Here is an 18167-nt window from a genome sequence, read left to right as displayed (position 1 = left end):
TTATACAAGACTGAGAACAGTCCCGGGTCATGTGAAATGTTCATGGCAGAAACTGGTATAAAACCAGCCTAGTTTCACACATATGGAAGTATGAAGGCCACTGAGGCTCAGTACATAGAATAGTTGTCTCACAATCTGAAAGTGACAGATTTGATTCTAGGTCCTGTCACATGTCAATGTGCAATTTGACACAAAGTTGCCTACCAATATACATATGAATGTGTGGCGTTTTAGAATGTGATTGGGTGAATATGTCTCTATGGTGAAATGTATTGAGTAGCTTGGAAGATTACGAAAGCTCTACACAAATTCAAACCATTTATCACATATTGGGCTAATAAATAAGACAGAAAGCCCTCTGGAAACTTTTTTTATGGTGGCATGAAAAGAAAATCTAAAAGTCCCTATGGTTCTAATTCACAGCAGGTGAATAAACTTCAGTCAGAGGATGGTCAGAGAAGCATTAGTATATCTGACAATAAAATTATTAATTTTGATATGGCTTCTGACATCTTGTTCTTTTTTCACAGCAGGCATCACTTTCTGGTCATCATAGAAACTATCAATCATTTAATCATTCCCTGTGGCAAAATGATTCTTAAATCTGCAGCGTAACCGGACACTGCCCAAATACAGAGTGTTGCTCTTATACTGTGATACTGATCATCGCAGTGCATGTTGATGCCTCTGGCTGTGAGGTTCAGCTGTCTACCAACATCAGCTCTGAATACTACTGACTCTGCACCCTCTGGATATGACTCCATTCAGCTTTTGTTATAATGCCCATGGCTCAAACTAAACCAAAGGCTATTGGCATGATATAAAGGTTTTATTCATGCATTAAAGGCATTAATCAAACACATAAAAGCAGAAAAAAAGACATTGGGTTATCACAAAACTTTTGTTTACATTACAGAGAATTGGTTGGAGACAAAAATATTAATGTCAAGGAAACAGAAGTGTTATATTTGCAGTGAACACACAAAAATACTTTTTGGATTCTGTATTCTGGTCATGTTTATGATTCATTGATAGAAGGAAGGAAAAGCCCCTATAAAAATGCTAGCTTGAAATGGCCTGCAGTTGCCCCTGTGTACAGATTGCCCTTAGTTACATCATCCAGCTAACTCCTAAGAGACAAGAACCAATCCTTTTTAGGTGAGTCTGCTGAAATGAACTTGTTCGCCTCTTAGCAACCATGGAGAGTATGACTGATGGACTCTATGCACAGCAGTTTCTGCAGTTTGTGAAATACAAAGTCTTCTAGTAAAATCACAATAGCAAATATCTTTACATGTGATGTCCCAGAGTCATTACTTTGAGAACTAAGCAGTACAGTTTGATGTAGATGTTAATAATGAAGAACCACATCAAAATCAGCCTCAAATCAGAATCTCAAGTATTACCTACAGCACCTTTAAGTAGAACTGTAGTGAAGAAAATCCAGCCAGTCAGCAAGTCAGTCTGTTGAAATAGTGCACACAAACAATAAACCAGACATACCTCCTGAGAAACACTTAGGCATAAGAACAACTTGTGCTGCCAGATCATGCTACACTTTACCTGTAACATGTTTTAAATGTTTTCATTGGGACCGATCACATCCTACCATGTGACAGTACTTGCAAATTCATTGGGTGTTTGAATTTGATCAACTTTTTTTCAAAAGACTTTTTCAAACTGATACTGTAAAAAGTAAACGTACATTAGTCTCATTTTGGGTAACAAGCTTTGAGGAAAAGTACAATGGGATTTCACTTTGGAAAGAACCATCTCAACATTGCGTATTCTATCATAACCATTGGATGTCAGGTACAAGCTCAGCCAATGAATGCAATAACAGGCCAGCTATTTTCATAACCAAAATATTTCCATTCCATCATAAGATGAAGATGCCAGTTGAAACGGCATAAAGACACTTAGCTAAGATCAGACATTTCAGTCTGGGAAGGAAATAGTGAAATTCTGGATTAATTTATTTGTCCATTTGGTAACATATGTAGTGTCTAGTGGTTACTTGCTAGGAGTGGTAAAGCCATGACCTTAGGCTAATGGTGTTGGTTGCAGGTGTATCACAGTGCTGTGTCACTGCTTCAAATTACTTTGCTCTCTGCATGCACTGGTTTTGAAAATTATTTCATCAATGTGATTTTAGGATAATTTTTGTCAGAGATAACACAGTCGACAACCCTTCCAATCTGAAAGGACATTAGGAAGAAGGAACAAATGTTTAAGACATCCAACTATAAGGTGTAAGGTTAATGTATACTTAAGAGGTGTGCATAGGAATTAACAACTCTGTATCACTACAAAACCAAAAGCTTGTCATCATCTGCAATATTCATACTTTGCTTCCTTGGACAGAAGTATGACAGATCAAGATTATTTTCCTTTGGGTTGTAGCCAATAAGTAAATGATAAATGTGCAAGTTATTCTATCATTGATTCTGCAAATATGAAAAGACTACAGCTTTCCTATTTCAGCAAGTATGAGATTCTTAGAGAATAAAGAAGAAGCATTACTTGTTTCTACCAAATTCAAAGTAAAATTGCTTAAAGGCAACATTTTGACTTAATTCCTTTGGGCACTGTTTGTATCAGGGCACAATGCAAAAAAATGACATAACTTTTTAACCTGGGTGTGCCAGCACCAGTGTACCACCATCTCTCAATAATGCAGTTCAAATTGGGCCAGGGACCAGGCAGCACAAAGGCAAACTCTCTGCCAAGAACGACTGTGAGTGAGTGGTGTGTTTTAGAGTGTGAACACAAAAACTAGGAGATTTAAAGGACATCACAAAATCCCCAGTAGTCTTCATCTCTTGAAGTCTGTCAGTTTTATGTGTATGTTTGTCTTGGTAAAGTTCTTAGTCCCATATTTTCTGAAAAGAACTGCAGTGTTCTGTACATTTTCTGTTTGTTTTCTGCTGTCACTGCTTTCCACACCTGCTTTCCAACGTGTTCGGTAGAACTACTCCATTCTTCCCTTTCTTTATGTCCTTAATTTAAATTCAGTTATTTCTGTCAATCATCAACAGTTGTTTTTCATAACATAACATCTAAAGTCATTGGGGGTTTCATTGTGATAATGATCCAATATACTTAGCCAGATCAGTCTTTTCATATCACTGTCTCAGTACCCAGAGCCAAATCCGGCTAAAAAACAAACAAACAAACAAACAAACAAACAAACAAAAAAAAAAAAAACATGGAAGAAACTAAAGAAATAAGAACATAAAAAGATAAGCCATTACACAGAACCAGACCTTTCTATCTTGAGTCCTTGAGAGCTGCCGTCTTCCAAATTTTAAATACTTCCATTTGCCAACACACCTAAAACAATTTGCTGGTATGGCTTCTCAGCATGTCACGTTCTGCAAATGCCTGGTAATGAGCTTCTTCGTTATATTCACTTGAGATGGAAGAGAAATTCACCTAAAAGTTGTAAGACAGTGGGTCTCAAGGACTGGACTTGAAGACCTCTCTATGCTTTGTCGTTGTTACATTTTGTTAGAGAAGATGTGACATTGTTCTCTTGACACAAAGGGGGCTGTAGTATTGACACCAGTATAGATATATATCTATATCTATATATTGACATATAGACAGATCCTTTAAGATCCTTTATCCATCTGTATGGCTTTGCCAATAAATATTTCTGTGTCTATTGACTGACTGTCCTTTTAACTTCCTAGTCTAAGGAGTTATGAATCACTCTTACTCATGTCTGTTTCCTCTCCTTTGATTCCTCACATTGGAGTTAAGGAAAGCCAATGGGACCTGAGAAGTCAAACTACACTTTGTCACAATGAATGAAAATTGATAAAAGCTGACAACACAAGAACAGTCTTTTTCCTTATAGATTTCAACTGATTTTTGCTTAAGTGTTTTTATTGATAAATCAGCAATCTTCTATTCCACAGCGCCACTTTTCCTGATGCTGCTCTACTTGACACATTTGATTACCAATGCCAATCAGCACAACACAATGAAAGCATGACGACATGCTTACTTTGTGTGCAAAATAAGTGTTAAAGTGATACATATGTCTGGTTTCAGTTCAGTCGGACTTGATTACATAATCGGTTATTTTTAAAATCAACAGAATCTGTAGCGGAAGTTTGTGGATTTCTCATTGATTTGCCATGAAAAGAAATTAATACTTCAAATACAGCAGAATTATTTTTTTAAATGTTCACTTCCTGTACATGTACACTTCCTGTACAAAGTATTACAGTGCAATATAATAATTTTATTTTCTGGACACTAATGTAATTCAATTCCACAATCTCCTGTGAAGGAGACGACTTTCATCCGTGGAGCCCCTAGTGGACCACTAAATCTGCTCACTGTGTGGGTTCTTTCAGGTACTTTTATTCCCACAATGCAACATTATCTACAATCAAATCAGCATGTCTCCAAGTTACTGAAATTATACAGGCCCAAAGATAAAGATGACCTGATGGGACAAATAACAGCTCATTCACTAACAGATTACTTTAACTATAAAAGCTACATAAATGTTCTCTTGAAATGACTGTCATAAAAACTTCAGCAACTACCTGTGATCAAGTAGGTGGTAGGGGAGCCACATATAGGTCTACTGTAAGAGGGTTATAATGAGGGAAGAATGGCTAAGCTATTATAGATGACAACAAAGTGACCTCACTGTGCCATTATCAGACTTTCTTTTTTCTATACGCAGTGAGGAAAAGGCGCTATTGAACCTCTTAACCGTTAAATAAGACAAAATATGGGAAATAATTCAGCACTAAAAAATTAAACTTCATATTAAAACACGAAGTTATACTTTCTTCTTTTGTTCCAATAAGAATAATCTTATATTCTGTCAAAAGCAGTTTTACATAATCAGATAACACATTAACTAAAAGGTAGTTTTATATAGTAAGCACTGTGATATAATCTTTTGTAACAAATGTGACAGCTTGTGTGTTTTGCTCTTTTATGATGAGTTGAAATGTATCGCCCTCATGCTTTAAGGTATTTTACATTCTTTCCACGAACAGCTGCTTCTGTTAGGGTTTACCCACAGATTTCCAGAGATGTTCTACTTAACCTTTACTTTGGTAGTGATTTACTGTGGATTTGGAAGTTAGGAGGAGACAGTCCTCCTTATTCATCTTCATTTATTTTTATTAAAAGAGGTTTTCTGTTTGCATTCAGAATTAGTTCCAGAAACCTTTTTTTTATTATTATTTAGAGTTTTCTGTAATAATGTTTTCTTTTAAAATGAAGGTCATGAACACAGTGCCTGAGGGCAACAAGTTGCCCTCTGGGAACACATGAGTCCGTTGCAAGGCATGTTTTATAAGAAATAGGAAATAGCAATTATGATACATTTATTTAATTGTTTTGCTTTTCTTTTAGTGCAATAAGCTTAAAATTCACTAAGATTTGAACATTACAATATTAAATTGAATAATAATTTGAAAAAAATAAATTAAAAAGTTTTACAAGTAAAAGCTCCACAAGTAAAAATGGATTCCAAAAACTTCAATAATAGTTAAGATAAATCCTAAAGGCCCAACATTTCAATTTTTAGAAATAGGAGACAGTAGAGAGTACTATTATGTGTTTTCTTACAGAAATAAAGTGGGAAATAGGAAACATCAACATGTTCACACCCTTTGGACAGAATAGTCCTACACTGTAAAAAATATCCGTAAATTTTACAGTTAAATAAAGTAAACCATGAAAATTTAAAACCGTAAATTGGAAATCAGTTTTAGACTGTTTCTTTAACAAGTAATTACCGTAAATAAGATAATTAGGAAAAAATGTAATTTTTACTGTTTTTCTTCAGAAAATTTACATTGCCCTGCTGTTAAAAAAAATCTTGTAATACTTTTAACAGTAATATGCTGTAATTTTTCTAGTAGTACATACTGTAGTTTTTGCACTCATCCTTCTTAAGTAATACAGTTAGTAGCTGTTAAAAATGCATACTGTTGTGACAATTACAGAAACATACTGTAATTTTCCTAGCAATGTATACCGTAGTTTTTGCATTCAATAATTATAAAGTATACAGTTCGAAACTGTTCAATATGCATACTGCTGTGGCAATTACAAAAATATACTATAATTTTTCTAGCAGTGTATGTCGTAATTTTTTACATTTAATTAATCTAAAGTATACAGTTCAAAACTGTCAATATGCATACTGTTGTGGAAATGAAAAAAAATTTGCATTTAATTCTCCTGATAGCCCAAATTATGTAAAAATAAACAAATACTTGCAATCGTCTTAAGTTGTGGGTCCTGAATCTGGAATCTATTAAAGTTTGACTTTTTGAATGGAATTATGGAAATTAAATATCTTTCCATGAAATGTTCTGTACTGTAAATTATCTTGTTGCCAATATTGGATTTTCTTTTCATTAACAAATAAATTAAAATAATCTGTACTCAGTCACAGAAAATGTTTTAGAGATATTTGTAGTCTATATTGTAATATAATTTATTCGGTTTAACAAAAGTCATGTAAGTCAAGTTTCCTGCCTGTAGACCTGACAGGCAGCCTGTAGTCAGTCTTAATTAATGGCCCAACAGGGGGCCATTAACAGGGCCCCTGCACCTGGCCCGCGCGGACGGGCGAAGTGGAGTTCTGGCGGTACTTTGGAAGCTGTGGATTTGAACGGACCAATCAGCGCGCTGCATTTGAGGACCCGTCGCACTCGGTGGTTTGCGTTTTTGTCCAGCTATTCCGCTCAGATTGTGCAGAGACTTCATCATCCAACCTTCTCCGTCTGATCGTCTCTCTTTCTCAGGTAAGGAAATATTGCGGAAATTTTCAGAAAACAAATAGTTTGAATTGCATTCGGTTGGTTGAAAAGAAATTTCAGGGGAAACGAGGAAAAAAAAAAGTTGTGGAAAGTTAGCCTCTCCACAAAGCCATTGCTTACATCTGTTTTGTATCGCCATTGTTGTAAGCTAGCCATCGAAGTAATATATTTAAGATGTATTCATGCAACCTGTGTGCAGAAACAGTTAAATCTGTTAAAGCCTTTGTTCTCCATTGCAAACTGCATCGCAACGAACCCAGGCGTATGTTCAAGTGTGTTGCAGCCGGTTGCAAGCAGGTGTGTACTGGTTATGCAGCATTAAAAGCACACTTCTATCGTCATCATAATAGCATGCCAACAGTTGCTCTGGACACAAGTTTAACAAAATTAAAATGCACAGTTCCACTTTGTAACTGGCAGTGTGAAGGGATAAAAGCTTTGGTTGTTCACTTGAAGGAGCATATAGTAGAGGGGCGCCAAGTAACTTGCCCTGTGAAAGGGTGCACCTCTGTGTTTCGTGTAAAATCTTCCTTTACCTCTCACATCTCCAGGAAACATAAAAATTATTTGGAAAATGTGATTTGTGAAACAAGTAATGAAGATACTCAGAGTGCTGCAAGTGCTACCACAAAAGATTCCAGTGTGCCAGATGCAGAAGACACAGTCATGGATGGACCAAATTTCAGTGACTTGTATCTTAGGAATGTATGTATGTTTTACATAAAACTACAGGGACAGCATCTTCTTCCATCATCTACCATTCAAAACATTGTAGAAGAGATGCAGAATATACATGAATTGGGACAGACATACTCTTTAAATAGATTGAACTTGCTTCTTAAAGAAATGTCATTTGCAGATGAAGACATTGCAAAAATCTGTGACACAGTAAAACAGTCGGACTTGTTCTCAGCTTGCCACACAGGGCCGATGAGAACTGCTTATTCTAGAGCCCAGTGTTTTAAAGACATGTTCAAATATGGGGAACCCAAAAAAGTGTTGTTGGGCAAAGATGAGGACAGAAAAGATAGATTTGCATACTATGTTCCTGTGCTAAATACGTTAAAAGGTATGTTAGATTCCAAATATTGGCAGGGCCTAATGATGGCTCATGGCGTTTCAAAAGCTGATGTTCTCTCTGACTGTGACGATGGTAAGGTGTTTATGTCCAACGTATTTTTTCAAGAAAACCAAAATTGTCTCAAGCTGGTTCTCTATCAAGATGCATTTGAAGTTGTGAACCCATTGGGATCTGCAAAAAAAAAGCACAAGATCTTGGCTGTTTACTTTTCTCTACTCAATATGCCACCCCATGTCCGATCAAATACTGATCATATGCAGTTGGTCTTGTTGTGTAGAGAGAAGGATTTCAAGGAATTTGGCCATTCCAGAGTTTTTTCAGAACTGTTGACTGACTTGAAAATACTAGAGGAGAATGGGATAACTATGGCAGATGAATCAGTTGTGAAAGGAGCACTGTATTGCATTGCTGGAGACAACTTGGGCTCTCACTGCATCGGGGGTTTTACGGAAAATTTCAGTACATCTCAGTACTTCTGCAGATATTGTCTGATTACTCGGTCTGAATTTCAGAGTGAAAATCCAGCTATCATTGGACCAGAGCGGACTCCAGAAACGTATCAATCTGCCACTGAACAGCTGGAAAGAGAGGATGTGACAGAAGTACAGGGGATTAAGTTCAGGTCAGTGTTTAATACTTTAGAGAACTTTAATGTTTGTTCACCAGGCATGCCCCCTTGTCTTGGCCATGACATCTTCGAGGGTGTCCTCTCATATGATGTTGCCCTTTATCTCAAATACATGATTGTCAAAAAGAAATGGCTGACATACACAATTTTGAACAGGCGCATCAGACAATTCAAATACAAAGCAACAGATGCTTGTTCCAAACCTTGTGCTGTCACTCCAAAAGCACTGAAACTCAGTGGACAAGCAGTACAAAACTGGAATTTCTTGAGACTGTTGCCTCTGTTAATTGGTGATAAGGTGCAGGATTCACAAGATGATATATGGCAGTTAACATTGCAGCTTAAGGATATTGTTGACCTGATTTGTGCTCAGCAAATTTCCAAGCCTCAGGTTGCATATTTGAATGTTCTCATCCAGGAATATTTGGAAACCAGAAAGGTATTGTTTCCAGATAACGCACTGAGACCTAAACATCATTATTTACAGCACTATCCAGGGCTGATTCTGAAATTTGGTCCACTCATCAGGCTCTGGACCATGCGGTTCGAGAGCAAACATAGTTACTTCAAAAGATGTGCCAGACAACTGAAGAACTTCAAAAATCTGTGTTTGACTCTTTCAGAGAGACATCAAATGTTACAGGCCTTTCTTTCTGCTGGAACAGTGACTCTCCCAACCTTGCAAATAAAAGATGGCTCACCATTTTATTTAGAACTTTACAGTGAGGAAGTTAAAGGTGCAGTTCTTCATTTTGGGTTCACTGAAAACAATACAATGACTCCCACAGATGTGCAGTATAATGGAATAACGTACAAGAAGGGCCAATTTGTAGTCAGTAGGAATGATGAGTCACTGGAGTTTGGTGAACTCATCCTTACATTGGTGAAGGATGAATCTGCACTTCATTTTCTGATGAGAGTGTATCGTGGAGAATTTCTTCCACACTTCCACATGTACTTTGTAAAGGATGAAACAAGAAGATTAGAATGCAGACACATTAGTAAACTGATTGACATGTGGCCATTATCATCTTACATAAAAGATGGGAATCGGTTTGTACCATTAAAGCATAGTGTTTTGGCAGCGTAAAGGCTTGATATTAATGGTTCAGAGATCAACCTTTTTTTAGTTTTCTGTATTTCAACAGATATGATGGATACACAAAAGGACATCCGCGATGCCATTCGAGCAGCGCTTCCTGGTCTTTCACAGGAAGTTTTGGCTGCTTTAGAGGATGTGTTGGAGAAACTCGGCACTACAACCACAGATGATTTCCAGTATATCACCGAAGGAGACTTATTGCCTGTGCTGAAGCCCATACAGGCCAGAAGACTGGTTGCTGCATGGGCCCAAAATAGTAAGTATTTTGAGATATAGTCTTGTGTAACTTTTGCATAAAAACATGTGCTTTACACCTAACTACAGATCAAAAGTGAAAATGAAAGGTCAACAAAGACACATTTCAATCATATTTCATATGTTTGTTTATTTGACAAGGGCAACAATGTACAGCTTCTCATTTACACCTGGTAGTTCCTGTGCAGGGGACACACAACAGTCTGTTAGAAAAGGAAACACTCTACATTAACAGTTCCCTAACATTACTTTACACAAGTAATTTTGATATCACTAACACAATTTAAATGATGAAAAATTGTAACAGTAAAAAGTACATGTACTTGTATATATTTATGTATAACTTAATTTGATATGACCAGTCGATAAGATATTTCAAAATAATTGCAGTTGTGAGATTTAAGCATATTGTGTATATCTTGTTTTGATAAACATTTTTTTTTTCTTTACCAAAAACTTATATACTTAATGTTTTTCAATTTCACGTGTTGTACCTTTCCAGACTCAATGGCTTCAACTTCAGGCGGGGCATCCTCCTCTCCACAGTCTGTTCAGTCCTCTCAATCTGCAGCCTCACTTTCACAACCATCGTCTGCTGCTACTTCATCGCCTTCCCTGAGCTGCTCCCCAGTTTTGCCAACCTGGGTTGACAGTTTTCAGATACCGTGGCAGAAGCTTCCAGAAGAGCTGATACAGACTTTGGAACGACAGAAAAGGCCAAGTGCACGACTTCGAAGACAAATGGTGAGGATTATTGTCTCTGAAATGATGCTGATTTGCAAGAATCCAACCAAACGCAACACTACTGAAATAGCAGAAAGGATGGTGAGCAGGTATCCAAAGTCACTTAAGGATGTCATTGATGGTGACGTTATTGGACTTGGTTATCATTCCTTGGTAAAACAACTCCAGGCAAGAATTGAAAATGTCAAACGACAAGACACACCAAAGATAACTAAACGCAAGGCAGAATCCGATAATGACACTGATGAGATACCTGCTGAGCAGAAAGCCAGTGTTCAAGACACGTATGGCTGTGTTAACTGGGCGCCAAAGTTTTTGCCCCTTTCTGAGACTGTAGAGAGTCAGCTTAAGAAAAAAGAAGACATGAAAAAGATGTTCAAAGACAAAAAATATGCTGCAGAAGATGTGAAAGAACTTATCAAGTCCACCTATTACACGCAACGAAAGGACATCAATAAAGGTACAAGCATCCTGAAGCTATGCCAAGAATGGCCTTTTTTGTTCCATGAAACTGGCATGGCAGAACACTTCCAGCAACTTACTGGCATCAGTCTGATGGAAGCCTTCTTCACCAATCTGGACAAAAAGGGGGAGCGCATCGTCAACTTCCTGAAAACTGTTTTTGCTCAGAAAGAAAAACAAGTTCTGGAGTCTCTCCTCAAGTTAGCAAGTGAAAAAGGTCAGTCCAGTGGTTGTACAGAGATGATTCTTCTTCTACTTGCTTTTTTTGGTGAGAAGGAAGAGCATATGTTCCACTATGTTGAGAAGACGAGCCTTGCTGAAGAGGTTGAGATGGAGGATGTGCCAGCAACACCCTGCCTTATTGTGTGTGGTATGTCTGAACCAAGTTGACAAAGTAGTTGAATGGTTCACACGGGCTTTTTGTGATATATATTTGTTCATGTTTTTTATTCAAAGGGTCCTCTTGCTTCACTGCAGACTGCTTCATGTTGAGTATTGATCAGAAGATTATCAATGACCACATCACTGCCTTCTCCTGTGCCATCTGCCTGATGTTTGGCAGTTACTACTGTTTTAATATACACTACCCAGTGGGACTGCGGTCAACACTGGAGTTCCTCCAGAGGTAATTCTTATACTTACACACAGTCTATATTTACCAGCAAGATAAAGTTTTCACAACATAGATCAGAATGTTACTAGTTACCGAAATATAATAAATACAAAAGACAATTGAAATGGAGGGGAAAAAACTGCTAAATCTAAATATTCATGATAGAAATAATGCCAGTAGAAACTGTGAAAATGTTTTATCATTTCTTTGCTGTTGCTGAGCAGTGTTTAAATTGTATATTTTTTATGGCCATGGAGACAGAAGAGTTCTTCAGTCTGTTTGTGAAGCAGGATAGGCACAAAAGCCTGTCACTAAATATTCCTCTGGCTCTGCCACTGAATCCCGCCACCACAAAGCTGGATCTTGTGAAATCTTTCTGTTAAGTCATTTATAAACATAACATTAAATGCAATATTTTTTCTTTTCTTCAAGGTGTTTCTTTTCAATTAATCCGGAGAGAGGAACAAAAGTTGAGCATAGCAAGAGGAGGAAGATCTTTGCGGTCAACCCAAGAGTCCTCACGCTCATCGCTGACCTTGCAGACCATGAGTGGACTTAGACCATACTTTGTGAGTCATGTGATATGATGTGTAATGTTGTTATGTTGCGGTATGTTGAAAACTGCATTTTATTGGTATTTAAGGTTTACACTGTAGGATTTCACATTTTTCATCTTCAAGTTAAATCTTGCAAATTTATGTTAGACATTTTTTTTATATATATGTATATAGCAGATGACAATAACACAGATTTTATGCTGCACCACTGTCACGGCTTAATGAATATGTGGTGATTTACAAGTTTCAAGTCAAAAAACCTGACAAACGTGAACAGTTTTAGTTATCTATTTCAGAAAGGTTACAGTGGTGCCCAGCACATTTGTTAGAAAGTTCTTATTTCTGTGTATGTGCCAATTCCATATGATATGGATTATTCATTTGAAACACACTGCACTGGGGTTGAAGTGATAATGTTGTGTCATATCTGTTCAAACTTTTGCACTAATATAAGTGCTTGCTGCTTTTTGGAAGATGTTAAAAGTTCTTTGTAATCAGTGTTCACAAGGTTGTGAGAAGTTTGTACAGCCCAAAAAGTTTTCATTAAATGGAAAAAATACAATAAAGTTTGGTTTTTGGATACTTTATGTAAAATTTACTTATACTTTTCCATGTTTTTACCATTAGACAAAACTGGTAACACATTATTTAGCTGCTCTAATCGATTTGATACTTTTACCAAGTAAATGTGCACTTTTTAATTTCACAATTTGCACTAACTAAACATTTCTTTAATGTTTCAATGTTAATTTTTAGCCAAAAAGTTTATTTTTCTTAGTTTTATATAACATTATGGCTTCAAAGTCAGTAATTAACCATAAAATCAGCAATACTGGTGCTCTTTTACCATTAAAGAAAAGGATGAATATCCTACATTTTTACAGTTTTTTCCCTTTGAAAAATAAAGACAAAACATGTATTAATACAGTAATTTAGGGAAATGTTAGCATGGTAAAACTGTTAAATTTACAGTAAAATGTTTTCAAATTTCATGGCATGAACTGCATCTTATATATCAATTTTAGGACAAAATATCATTTTTATAATGGTAATAATAGTAATTTTTACAGTAAAAGGTTAAAAAAACAATTTATTACTGTAGAATCAGCAACACCAATACTCATCTATCGTAATTGTAAAAAATGTCTTACTGTAATTTTGACGGTGAAATTCTGGCAACCACAGCTGCCGGTTAATTACTGTTTAAAATACAGACAAAACCCTGTAATTGTGCAGGAATTCAGTGACATATTTTATAATTTAGACTGTTAATTTTACAACAAAATACTTTCATATTTAATGGCTCTAACTGTATTTGTAATATTGTTTTAATGGTAATTTTAGGATAAAACTTGATCAATTTCAATGGTAAGAACTGTCATTTTTACAGTAAAAGGTTGAATAAAACACCATTTATTACTGTAGAATAAGCAATTGTAAAAATTGTCTGACTGTAATTTTAACGGTTAAATTCTGGCAACCACAGCTGCCAGTATTTTACCGTAAAAATGACATTTTTTTTTTTACAGTGTAAGTACTAGCATGATAGCATAGCATAGTCCAAAGGACAGCTTAGTTTACTGGGATTAATTTGTTGCCAAGCAATCTGTACTTGTCAATATTCATAACAAATATTGTCTGACAGCACTTAAAGACAGAAAAATGAAAAATTTATTCCAGTTCAATAATATATGAATGTTTAACTTTTAAAACTAAATTGTTTTAAATTAATATCCACATTGTGCAGTGCTACCAAATGCACAGTGGTGCAGTTGGAAACACTGTTGCACTGCAACAAGAAGATCCTGGGTTTGAATCCCAGCCTGGGGTCATGTTCTCTCTGTGCATGGATGGGCTCTCTTCTGGTATTCTGGTTTCCTCCCACTGGTCAGAAACATGACTGTTTGATTAATTGGTCTCTCAAAGGGTGTGAGTATGCACCTACATGGTTGTTTGTCTTTTCTGTTTCTGTGTTGCCCTGAAAAGGACTGGTGACCTGTCCAGGGTGACCTGTTCTGACCACCCAATGACTGCTGGAGACAGGCACCAGCCCCCATCACGGCCATGCAAGGATAAGCTTGTAAGTCACATGTCTCCATCAAACCTCATTGTGTTTACCAGATTGGTGTTTTGATGGTATCTACCATCAGAACCACTCACTTCACAGATCCCAAAGTTTTTACATTTCAACTTGCAGGCAACAGGCAGGTTGTGCAAAAGGGACCCACTTTGATCATGCCATGATCATAAATGCAACCCACTCAAATGACAAGCAACATAGAATATTGATTATGTCGTTGAGGATTGGTCAGCTGAATAGGGTGATCTGTCACTGAACACAGAAATAGGGTGCTTCAGCTGGGCACATTATCTCCTACAAGCTCAAGCAATCTAAAAGGCCCTTTAGATTGGAAAAACCTCTCTTCCTCCTTGAGGATAAAGTGTGGATACTTGACCCTGCACAACAGCTTTAAAAGCAACTGACTTGTGAGCCGCATAGCTAAGGCAAGAGGTGGGATGTCAGATGCTGTAAACACATTTAAAGCTTTCATATGCTACAGCATTGAATGTAAGGCTACCCAAAAGAGATTTACAGACAAAGAATTAACAAAAGGCTTAGGTACTGTGTAATATATACATTTTTATATTAATGTTTCATATCTGGTCATTTATATAAGCATGTGATCCTGACAAGTTGTTGTAGTAATTCTGATTCTGTTATGTTTTTGCAGACATGGGCTGATTTGAAACAAGAGACTTCATTTCCATAAAATGTCACAGAAGTAGGAATAGTTTGCAAAAAAAGAGCAAGTGCAACTTTGAAGAAAATTTGCTTTTCAATCAAAATTATTAATAATTGTTGTTGCAATAGCTCACTTTTTCATGTTAAAACAGATTAATATCAGTTTTAAAAGAAATAACAGTAGGTTAAAATACTTGTCTATGGGGGAAAATAATTGTGATTATTGTGTAAGGACATGATCTTATAGGCTTTTCTATAGGAGAAAATATGCTGATAAAATATTGATCATAGTACTTGATGTATTTTTGAAAAGTTTCAGTTATGCAAAGTAACTTAAAAAACTGTAGTAACTCTCTCAATTTGAGTATTTAAAAACAATCTGACTTTTTGACTGTCATATGATCTTTTCTAATTATATAAACATGCTGTAAAAGTAACATGGTAATTAAAGTTTAAAAGCCTTTCATTGCCATGGCAGGTAAAAGAACATAAAAAATGACATAACTAAATGAATAAAGCTTAAAAATGATATTGAATTTTTTAACTTCATGTGAAATTTTCTTTAAAAAACTTGAAAGGACCTTTTACTAAAACCTTTACTGTGGTCTGGATATATATGTAAGTTCCATGACTAATGGGATCAACCAAGCTAAATTAAGAAATTAAATTGTAGTTAGCTCACCTGAAGTCTAATCAATCAAATAGATTGGAGGTGTGGTTTCTGCTTCCTTGTCTTGTAAAACAAAAACACAATTTGCAGTCACATTTACATTTCACTGAAGGCAGCTGCTAATGTGAACTAGCCTTGAATGACAATTGATCTTGGACAACTTACGAGTGAGATTTGCCGCCCTGTGCAAAAGTAAGAAATTGTGGAATCATTAAAGAATATAAACATGATCAGCCCACAGCGGACAGAGAAGACAAACTGTATACAAATGCAAAGCATCTAATACTGCAGCAATTCTTTTTTGATTTGGGTGCATGTACACCATAGAATATTAAGTGAGGTTTAGGAGAGTCCAGATTAACAGCTGAAGGCCTAAAAGATTAGAGCTGATTAAATTTATCTGCACATGCACCTCCCCGGACATGAATGTCCGCCCATTTCAAGGACACCACCAGGGTTCCCCTCTAAATGTGCAGTGGTGGATGCCGCATTACTGTACAAAGAGGATAAAAAGTGTTTTTGTAAAACCCCAGAATATGTAATGCGGCAAGGGGAGAGGGAATAGTTACTGAGCTGAGCTCATTCAAAAAGATTTTGCCACATTTCTCCTAATAACGCTCTGTTAGATGACACTAATTCAACCTTCTGCTTTATAGTGATAAAAAAATGTGATCAATATAGAAACCTTTCTTTTTTTAATAACACACTATTGATTGAGTTTATCAATTAATTTTTTGGATAGTAGCAACCACAACCTCCAAAGATTGTTTTAAAGTGGATTTTTTTTAGTCATAATTCTCCTATTTAAGAAGGACCCATAAATTCTTAACAGGGGCTAAGCCAGGTGATCAAGAAGGGGCATGCCATTATTCTTTCATCTTTAAGGAGAGCCGTGCAGTAGAGTAATTTAGTGCACTTGAAGCATTGTCATGCATAAAAATCACTGCCTTTTTAAAGAATGTAGATTATTTTTCGGTGGCACTAATTGAAAAGAATTTTTTCCAATACCTGGCAATAGGTTTGGAGGTTGATTTTGACAGCTTTTTCAAACTCGTCTTCAAAAATTGATGAGTTACCAGTACCCCACTTTCACCTGGCCTGTTTCTACGTTGAAGTGGAGCTCTGTGCTTGATAAGGATCAAGTCATTGGCCTTTCTATCTAGTCTATTACGAGTCACTAATCTCGTCAAGTACAAGTTAATGGTAAGTTAGATTTTCCTGAAATCATAGTTAACTTGTGACTTTTTTTTTCCCAATGTGCTTTTCATGTTTCTGTTGACTATTTGTAAACTGTCAGATGGTTCTCTGATGTCCCAAGTATTTTGGAAATGTTGAAAATACTGTAACCTTCTGAAGATTTTTTTTTTTTTAGTTTTTTGAGTTTTTATATTCGGTTCTGCTCGTTTGTGCCAGATGACTCTTATTAAACATGACCTCTGATCAAAGCATAACATTAAGAGACCTCATGCTGGCTAAATATGCAGTTGTCAAGGTGAGTGCGAAATATCCCCTTTGCAGCTATAAATTGATGCATGGTCAGTATAAAGTGTTGGCAGTAAATGACAAAATTACATACAGTATCTAAATTCGTTGGGTATGACACTACCAGAAATGCAAATGTATGAAATGACAAAAGGGCAAAAAGATCAACAGTCATTCGTCCACTCTAATTAGCATACTAAAGCAAGCCCCGATCCTTCACTCAACTTATCTGTATCATATAAATATTAATATTTGCAAAATCTATATTATTGTGTTGAAGATCCAGGACGGTTTAACCTTCCGTCTTTCATCTTGGTTGTAGATGATTACCGTATTTTTTACTGAAACCCTTCCTCCACCCCCCAAAAAAACCTATTCATCATGCCTGTCTGAATCTCCAACAGCTCCTTTCACCTGGTGAGCATCTGCCAGCCAGCTAATTAGCTTCAGCACTTGTACAACTCTTACATTATCTTTACTGCAGCTTACCAGCTCACCACATTAGCTGCAGAATAGAAGCTGTCAGCTCCTGTACAAACAGCCCCAGCTAAATCTTAGCCTCAGGACCCGAGCCACTCAATGTAAGAACAAATGTATGAGGTAATGTCAGACAAAGCATTAGTCAGTGAAGTAAGGAAAAGTGCTAATTACCCACTTACAGCAGCAAAACCTCTATTACCAAACCAGGTAATATGGACTATTTAGCGAATAACACAGTAAACAAACAAATTTATTACTCTAAAGTGTTTTTCACCACTTTGTGCTAGAATTATTTAAGCCTTTATAAAACTTTTAAGAAGTTGACTTTACTTTTACCACATTTATGTTTCTTTTTAACCTGCAGGGAATATAGATTTTTATGCCATTACACTCCTTTTCACAAGGAGGCATTTGAGGCACTTAAAGAAATGTCTGTGACGCACTTTATCTCAAAATACAAAAGAACTACAATGTTGCAAAAAATATAAAATCTTTTACTTAAAAAAATCATCTTTGTGTCTTAGTGGGCATGGTGACAAATGAA

At 36.3% G+C, this 18167-nt stretch overlaps 3 protein-coding genes across 5 annotated transcripts in view; 2 read left to right on the top strand and 1 right to left on the bottom strand.

Moving 5' to 3' along the window:
- The window catches only part of LOC116707741 (calsyntenin-2), a 301858-nt gene that overhangs the window by 121846 nt on the left and 161845 nt on the right, over positions 1-18167 (bottom strand). The gene's annotated exons all lie outside the window — the stretch shown is intronic.
- LOC116707742 (uncharacterized) lies at positions 6543-10840 on the top strand. 2 transcript variants are annotated; one of them, XR_004336564.1, is made up of 4 exons: positions 6543-6791; positions 8400-8509; positions 9664-9873; positions 10375-10840. XR_004336564.1 is itself a non-coding variant. In XM_032545254.1 (3 exons), the coding sequence occupies exons 1-2, from the start codon at positions 6981-6983 to the stop codon at positions 9785-9787; spliced, it is 1653 nt and encodes a 550-aa protein (XP_032401145.1). In that variant the 5' UTR covers positions 6967-6980; the 3' UTR covers positions 9788-9873; positions 10375-10840. The 2 variants fall into 2 exon arrangements, 1 of the variants encoding a protein (XP_032401145.1); XM_032545254.1 differs by lacking the exon at positions 6543-6791 and having other exon boundaries at positions 6967-8509.
- LOC116707743 (uncharacterized) lies at positions 10887-12639 on the top strand. The gene is made up of 3 exons (XM_032545255.1): positions 10887-11448; positions 11535-11703; positions 12124-12639. Exons 1-3 carry the CDS (start codon positions 10980-10982, stop codon positions 12248-12250), a joined length of 765 nt encoding a protein of 254 aa, XP_032401146.1. The 5' UTR covers positions 10887-10979; the 3' UTR covers positions 12251-12639.

Source organism: Xiphophorus hellerii, chromosome 18 (assembly GCF_003331165.1).
Source record: "Xiphophorus hellerii strain 12219 chromosome 18, Xiphophorus_hellerii-4.1, whole genome shotgun sequence".
Taxonomy (NCBI): Eukaryota; Metazoa; Chordata; class Actinopteri; order Cyprinodontiformes; family Poeciliidae; genus Xiphophorus; species Xiphophorus hellerii.
This window is presented reverse-complemented; position numbering and strand designations above follow the sequence as displayed.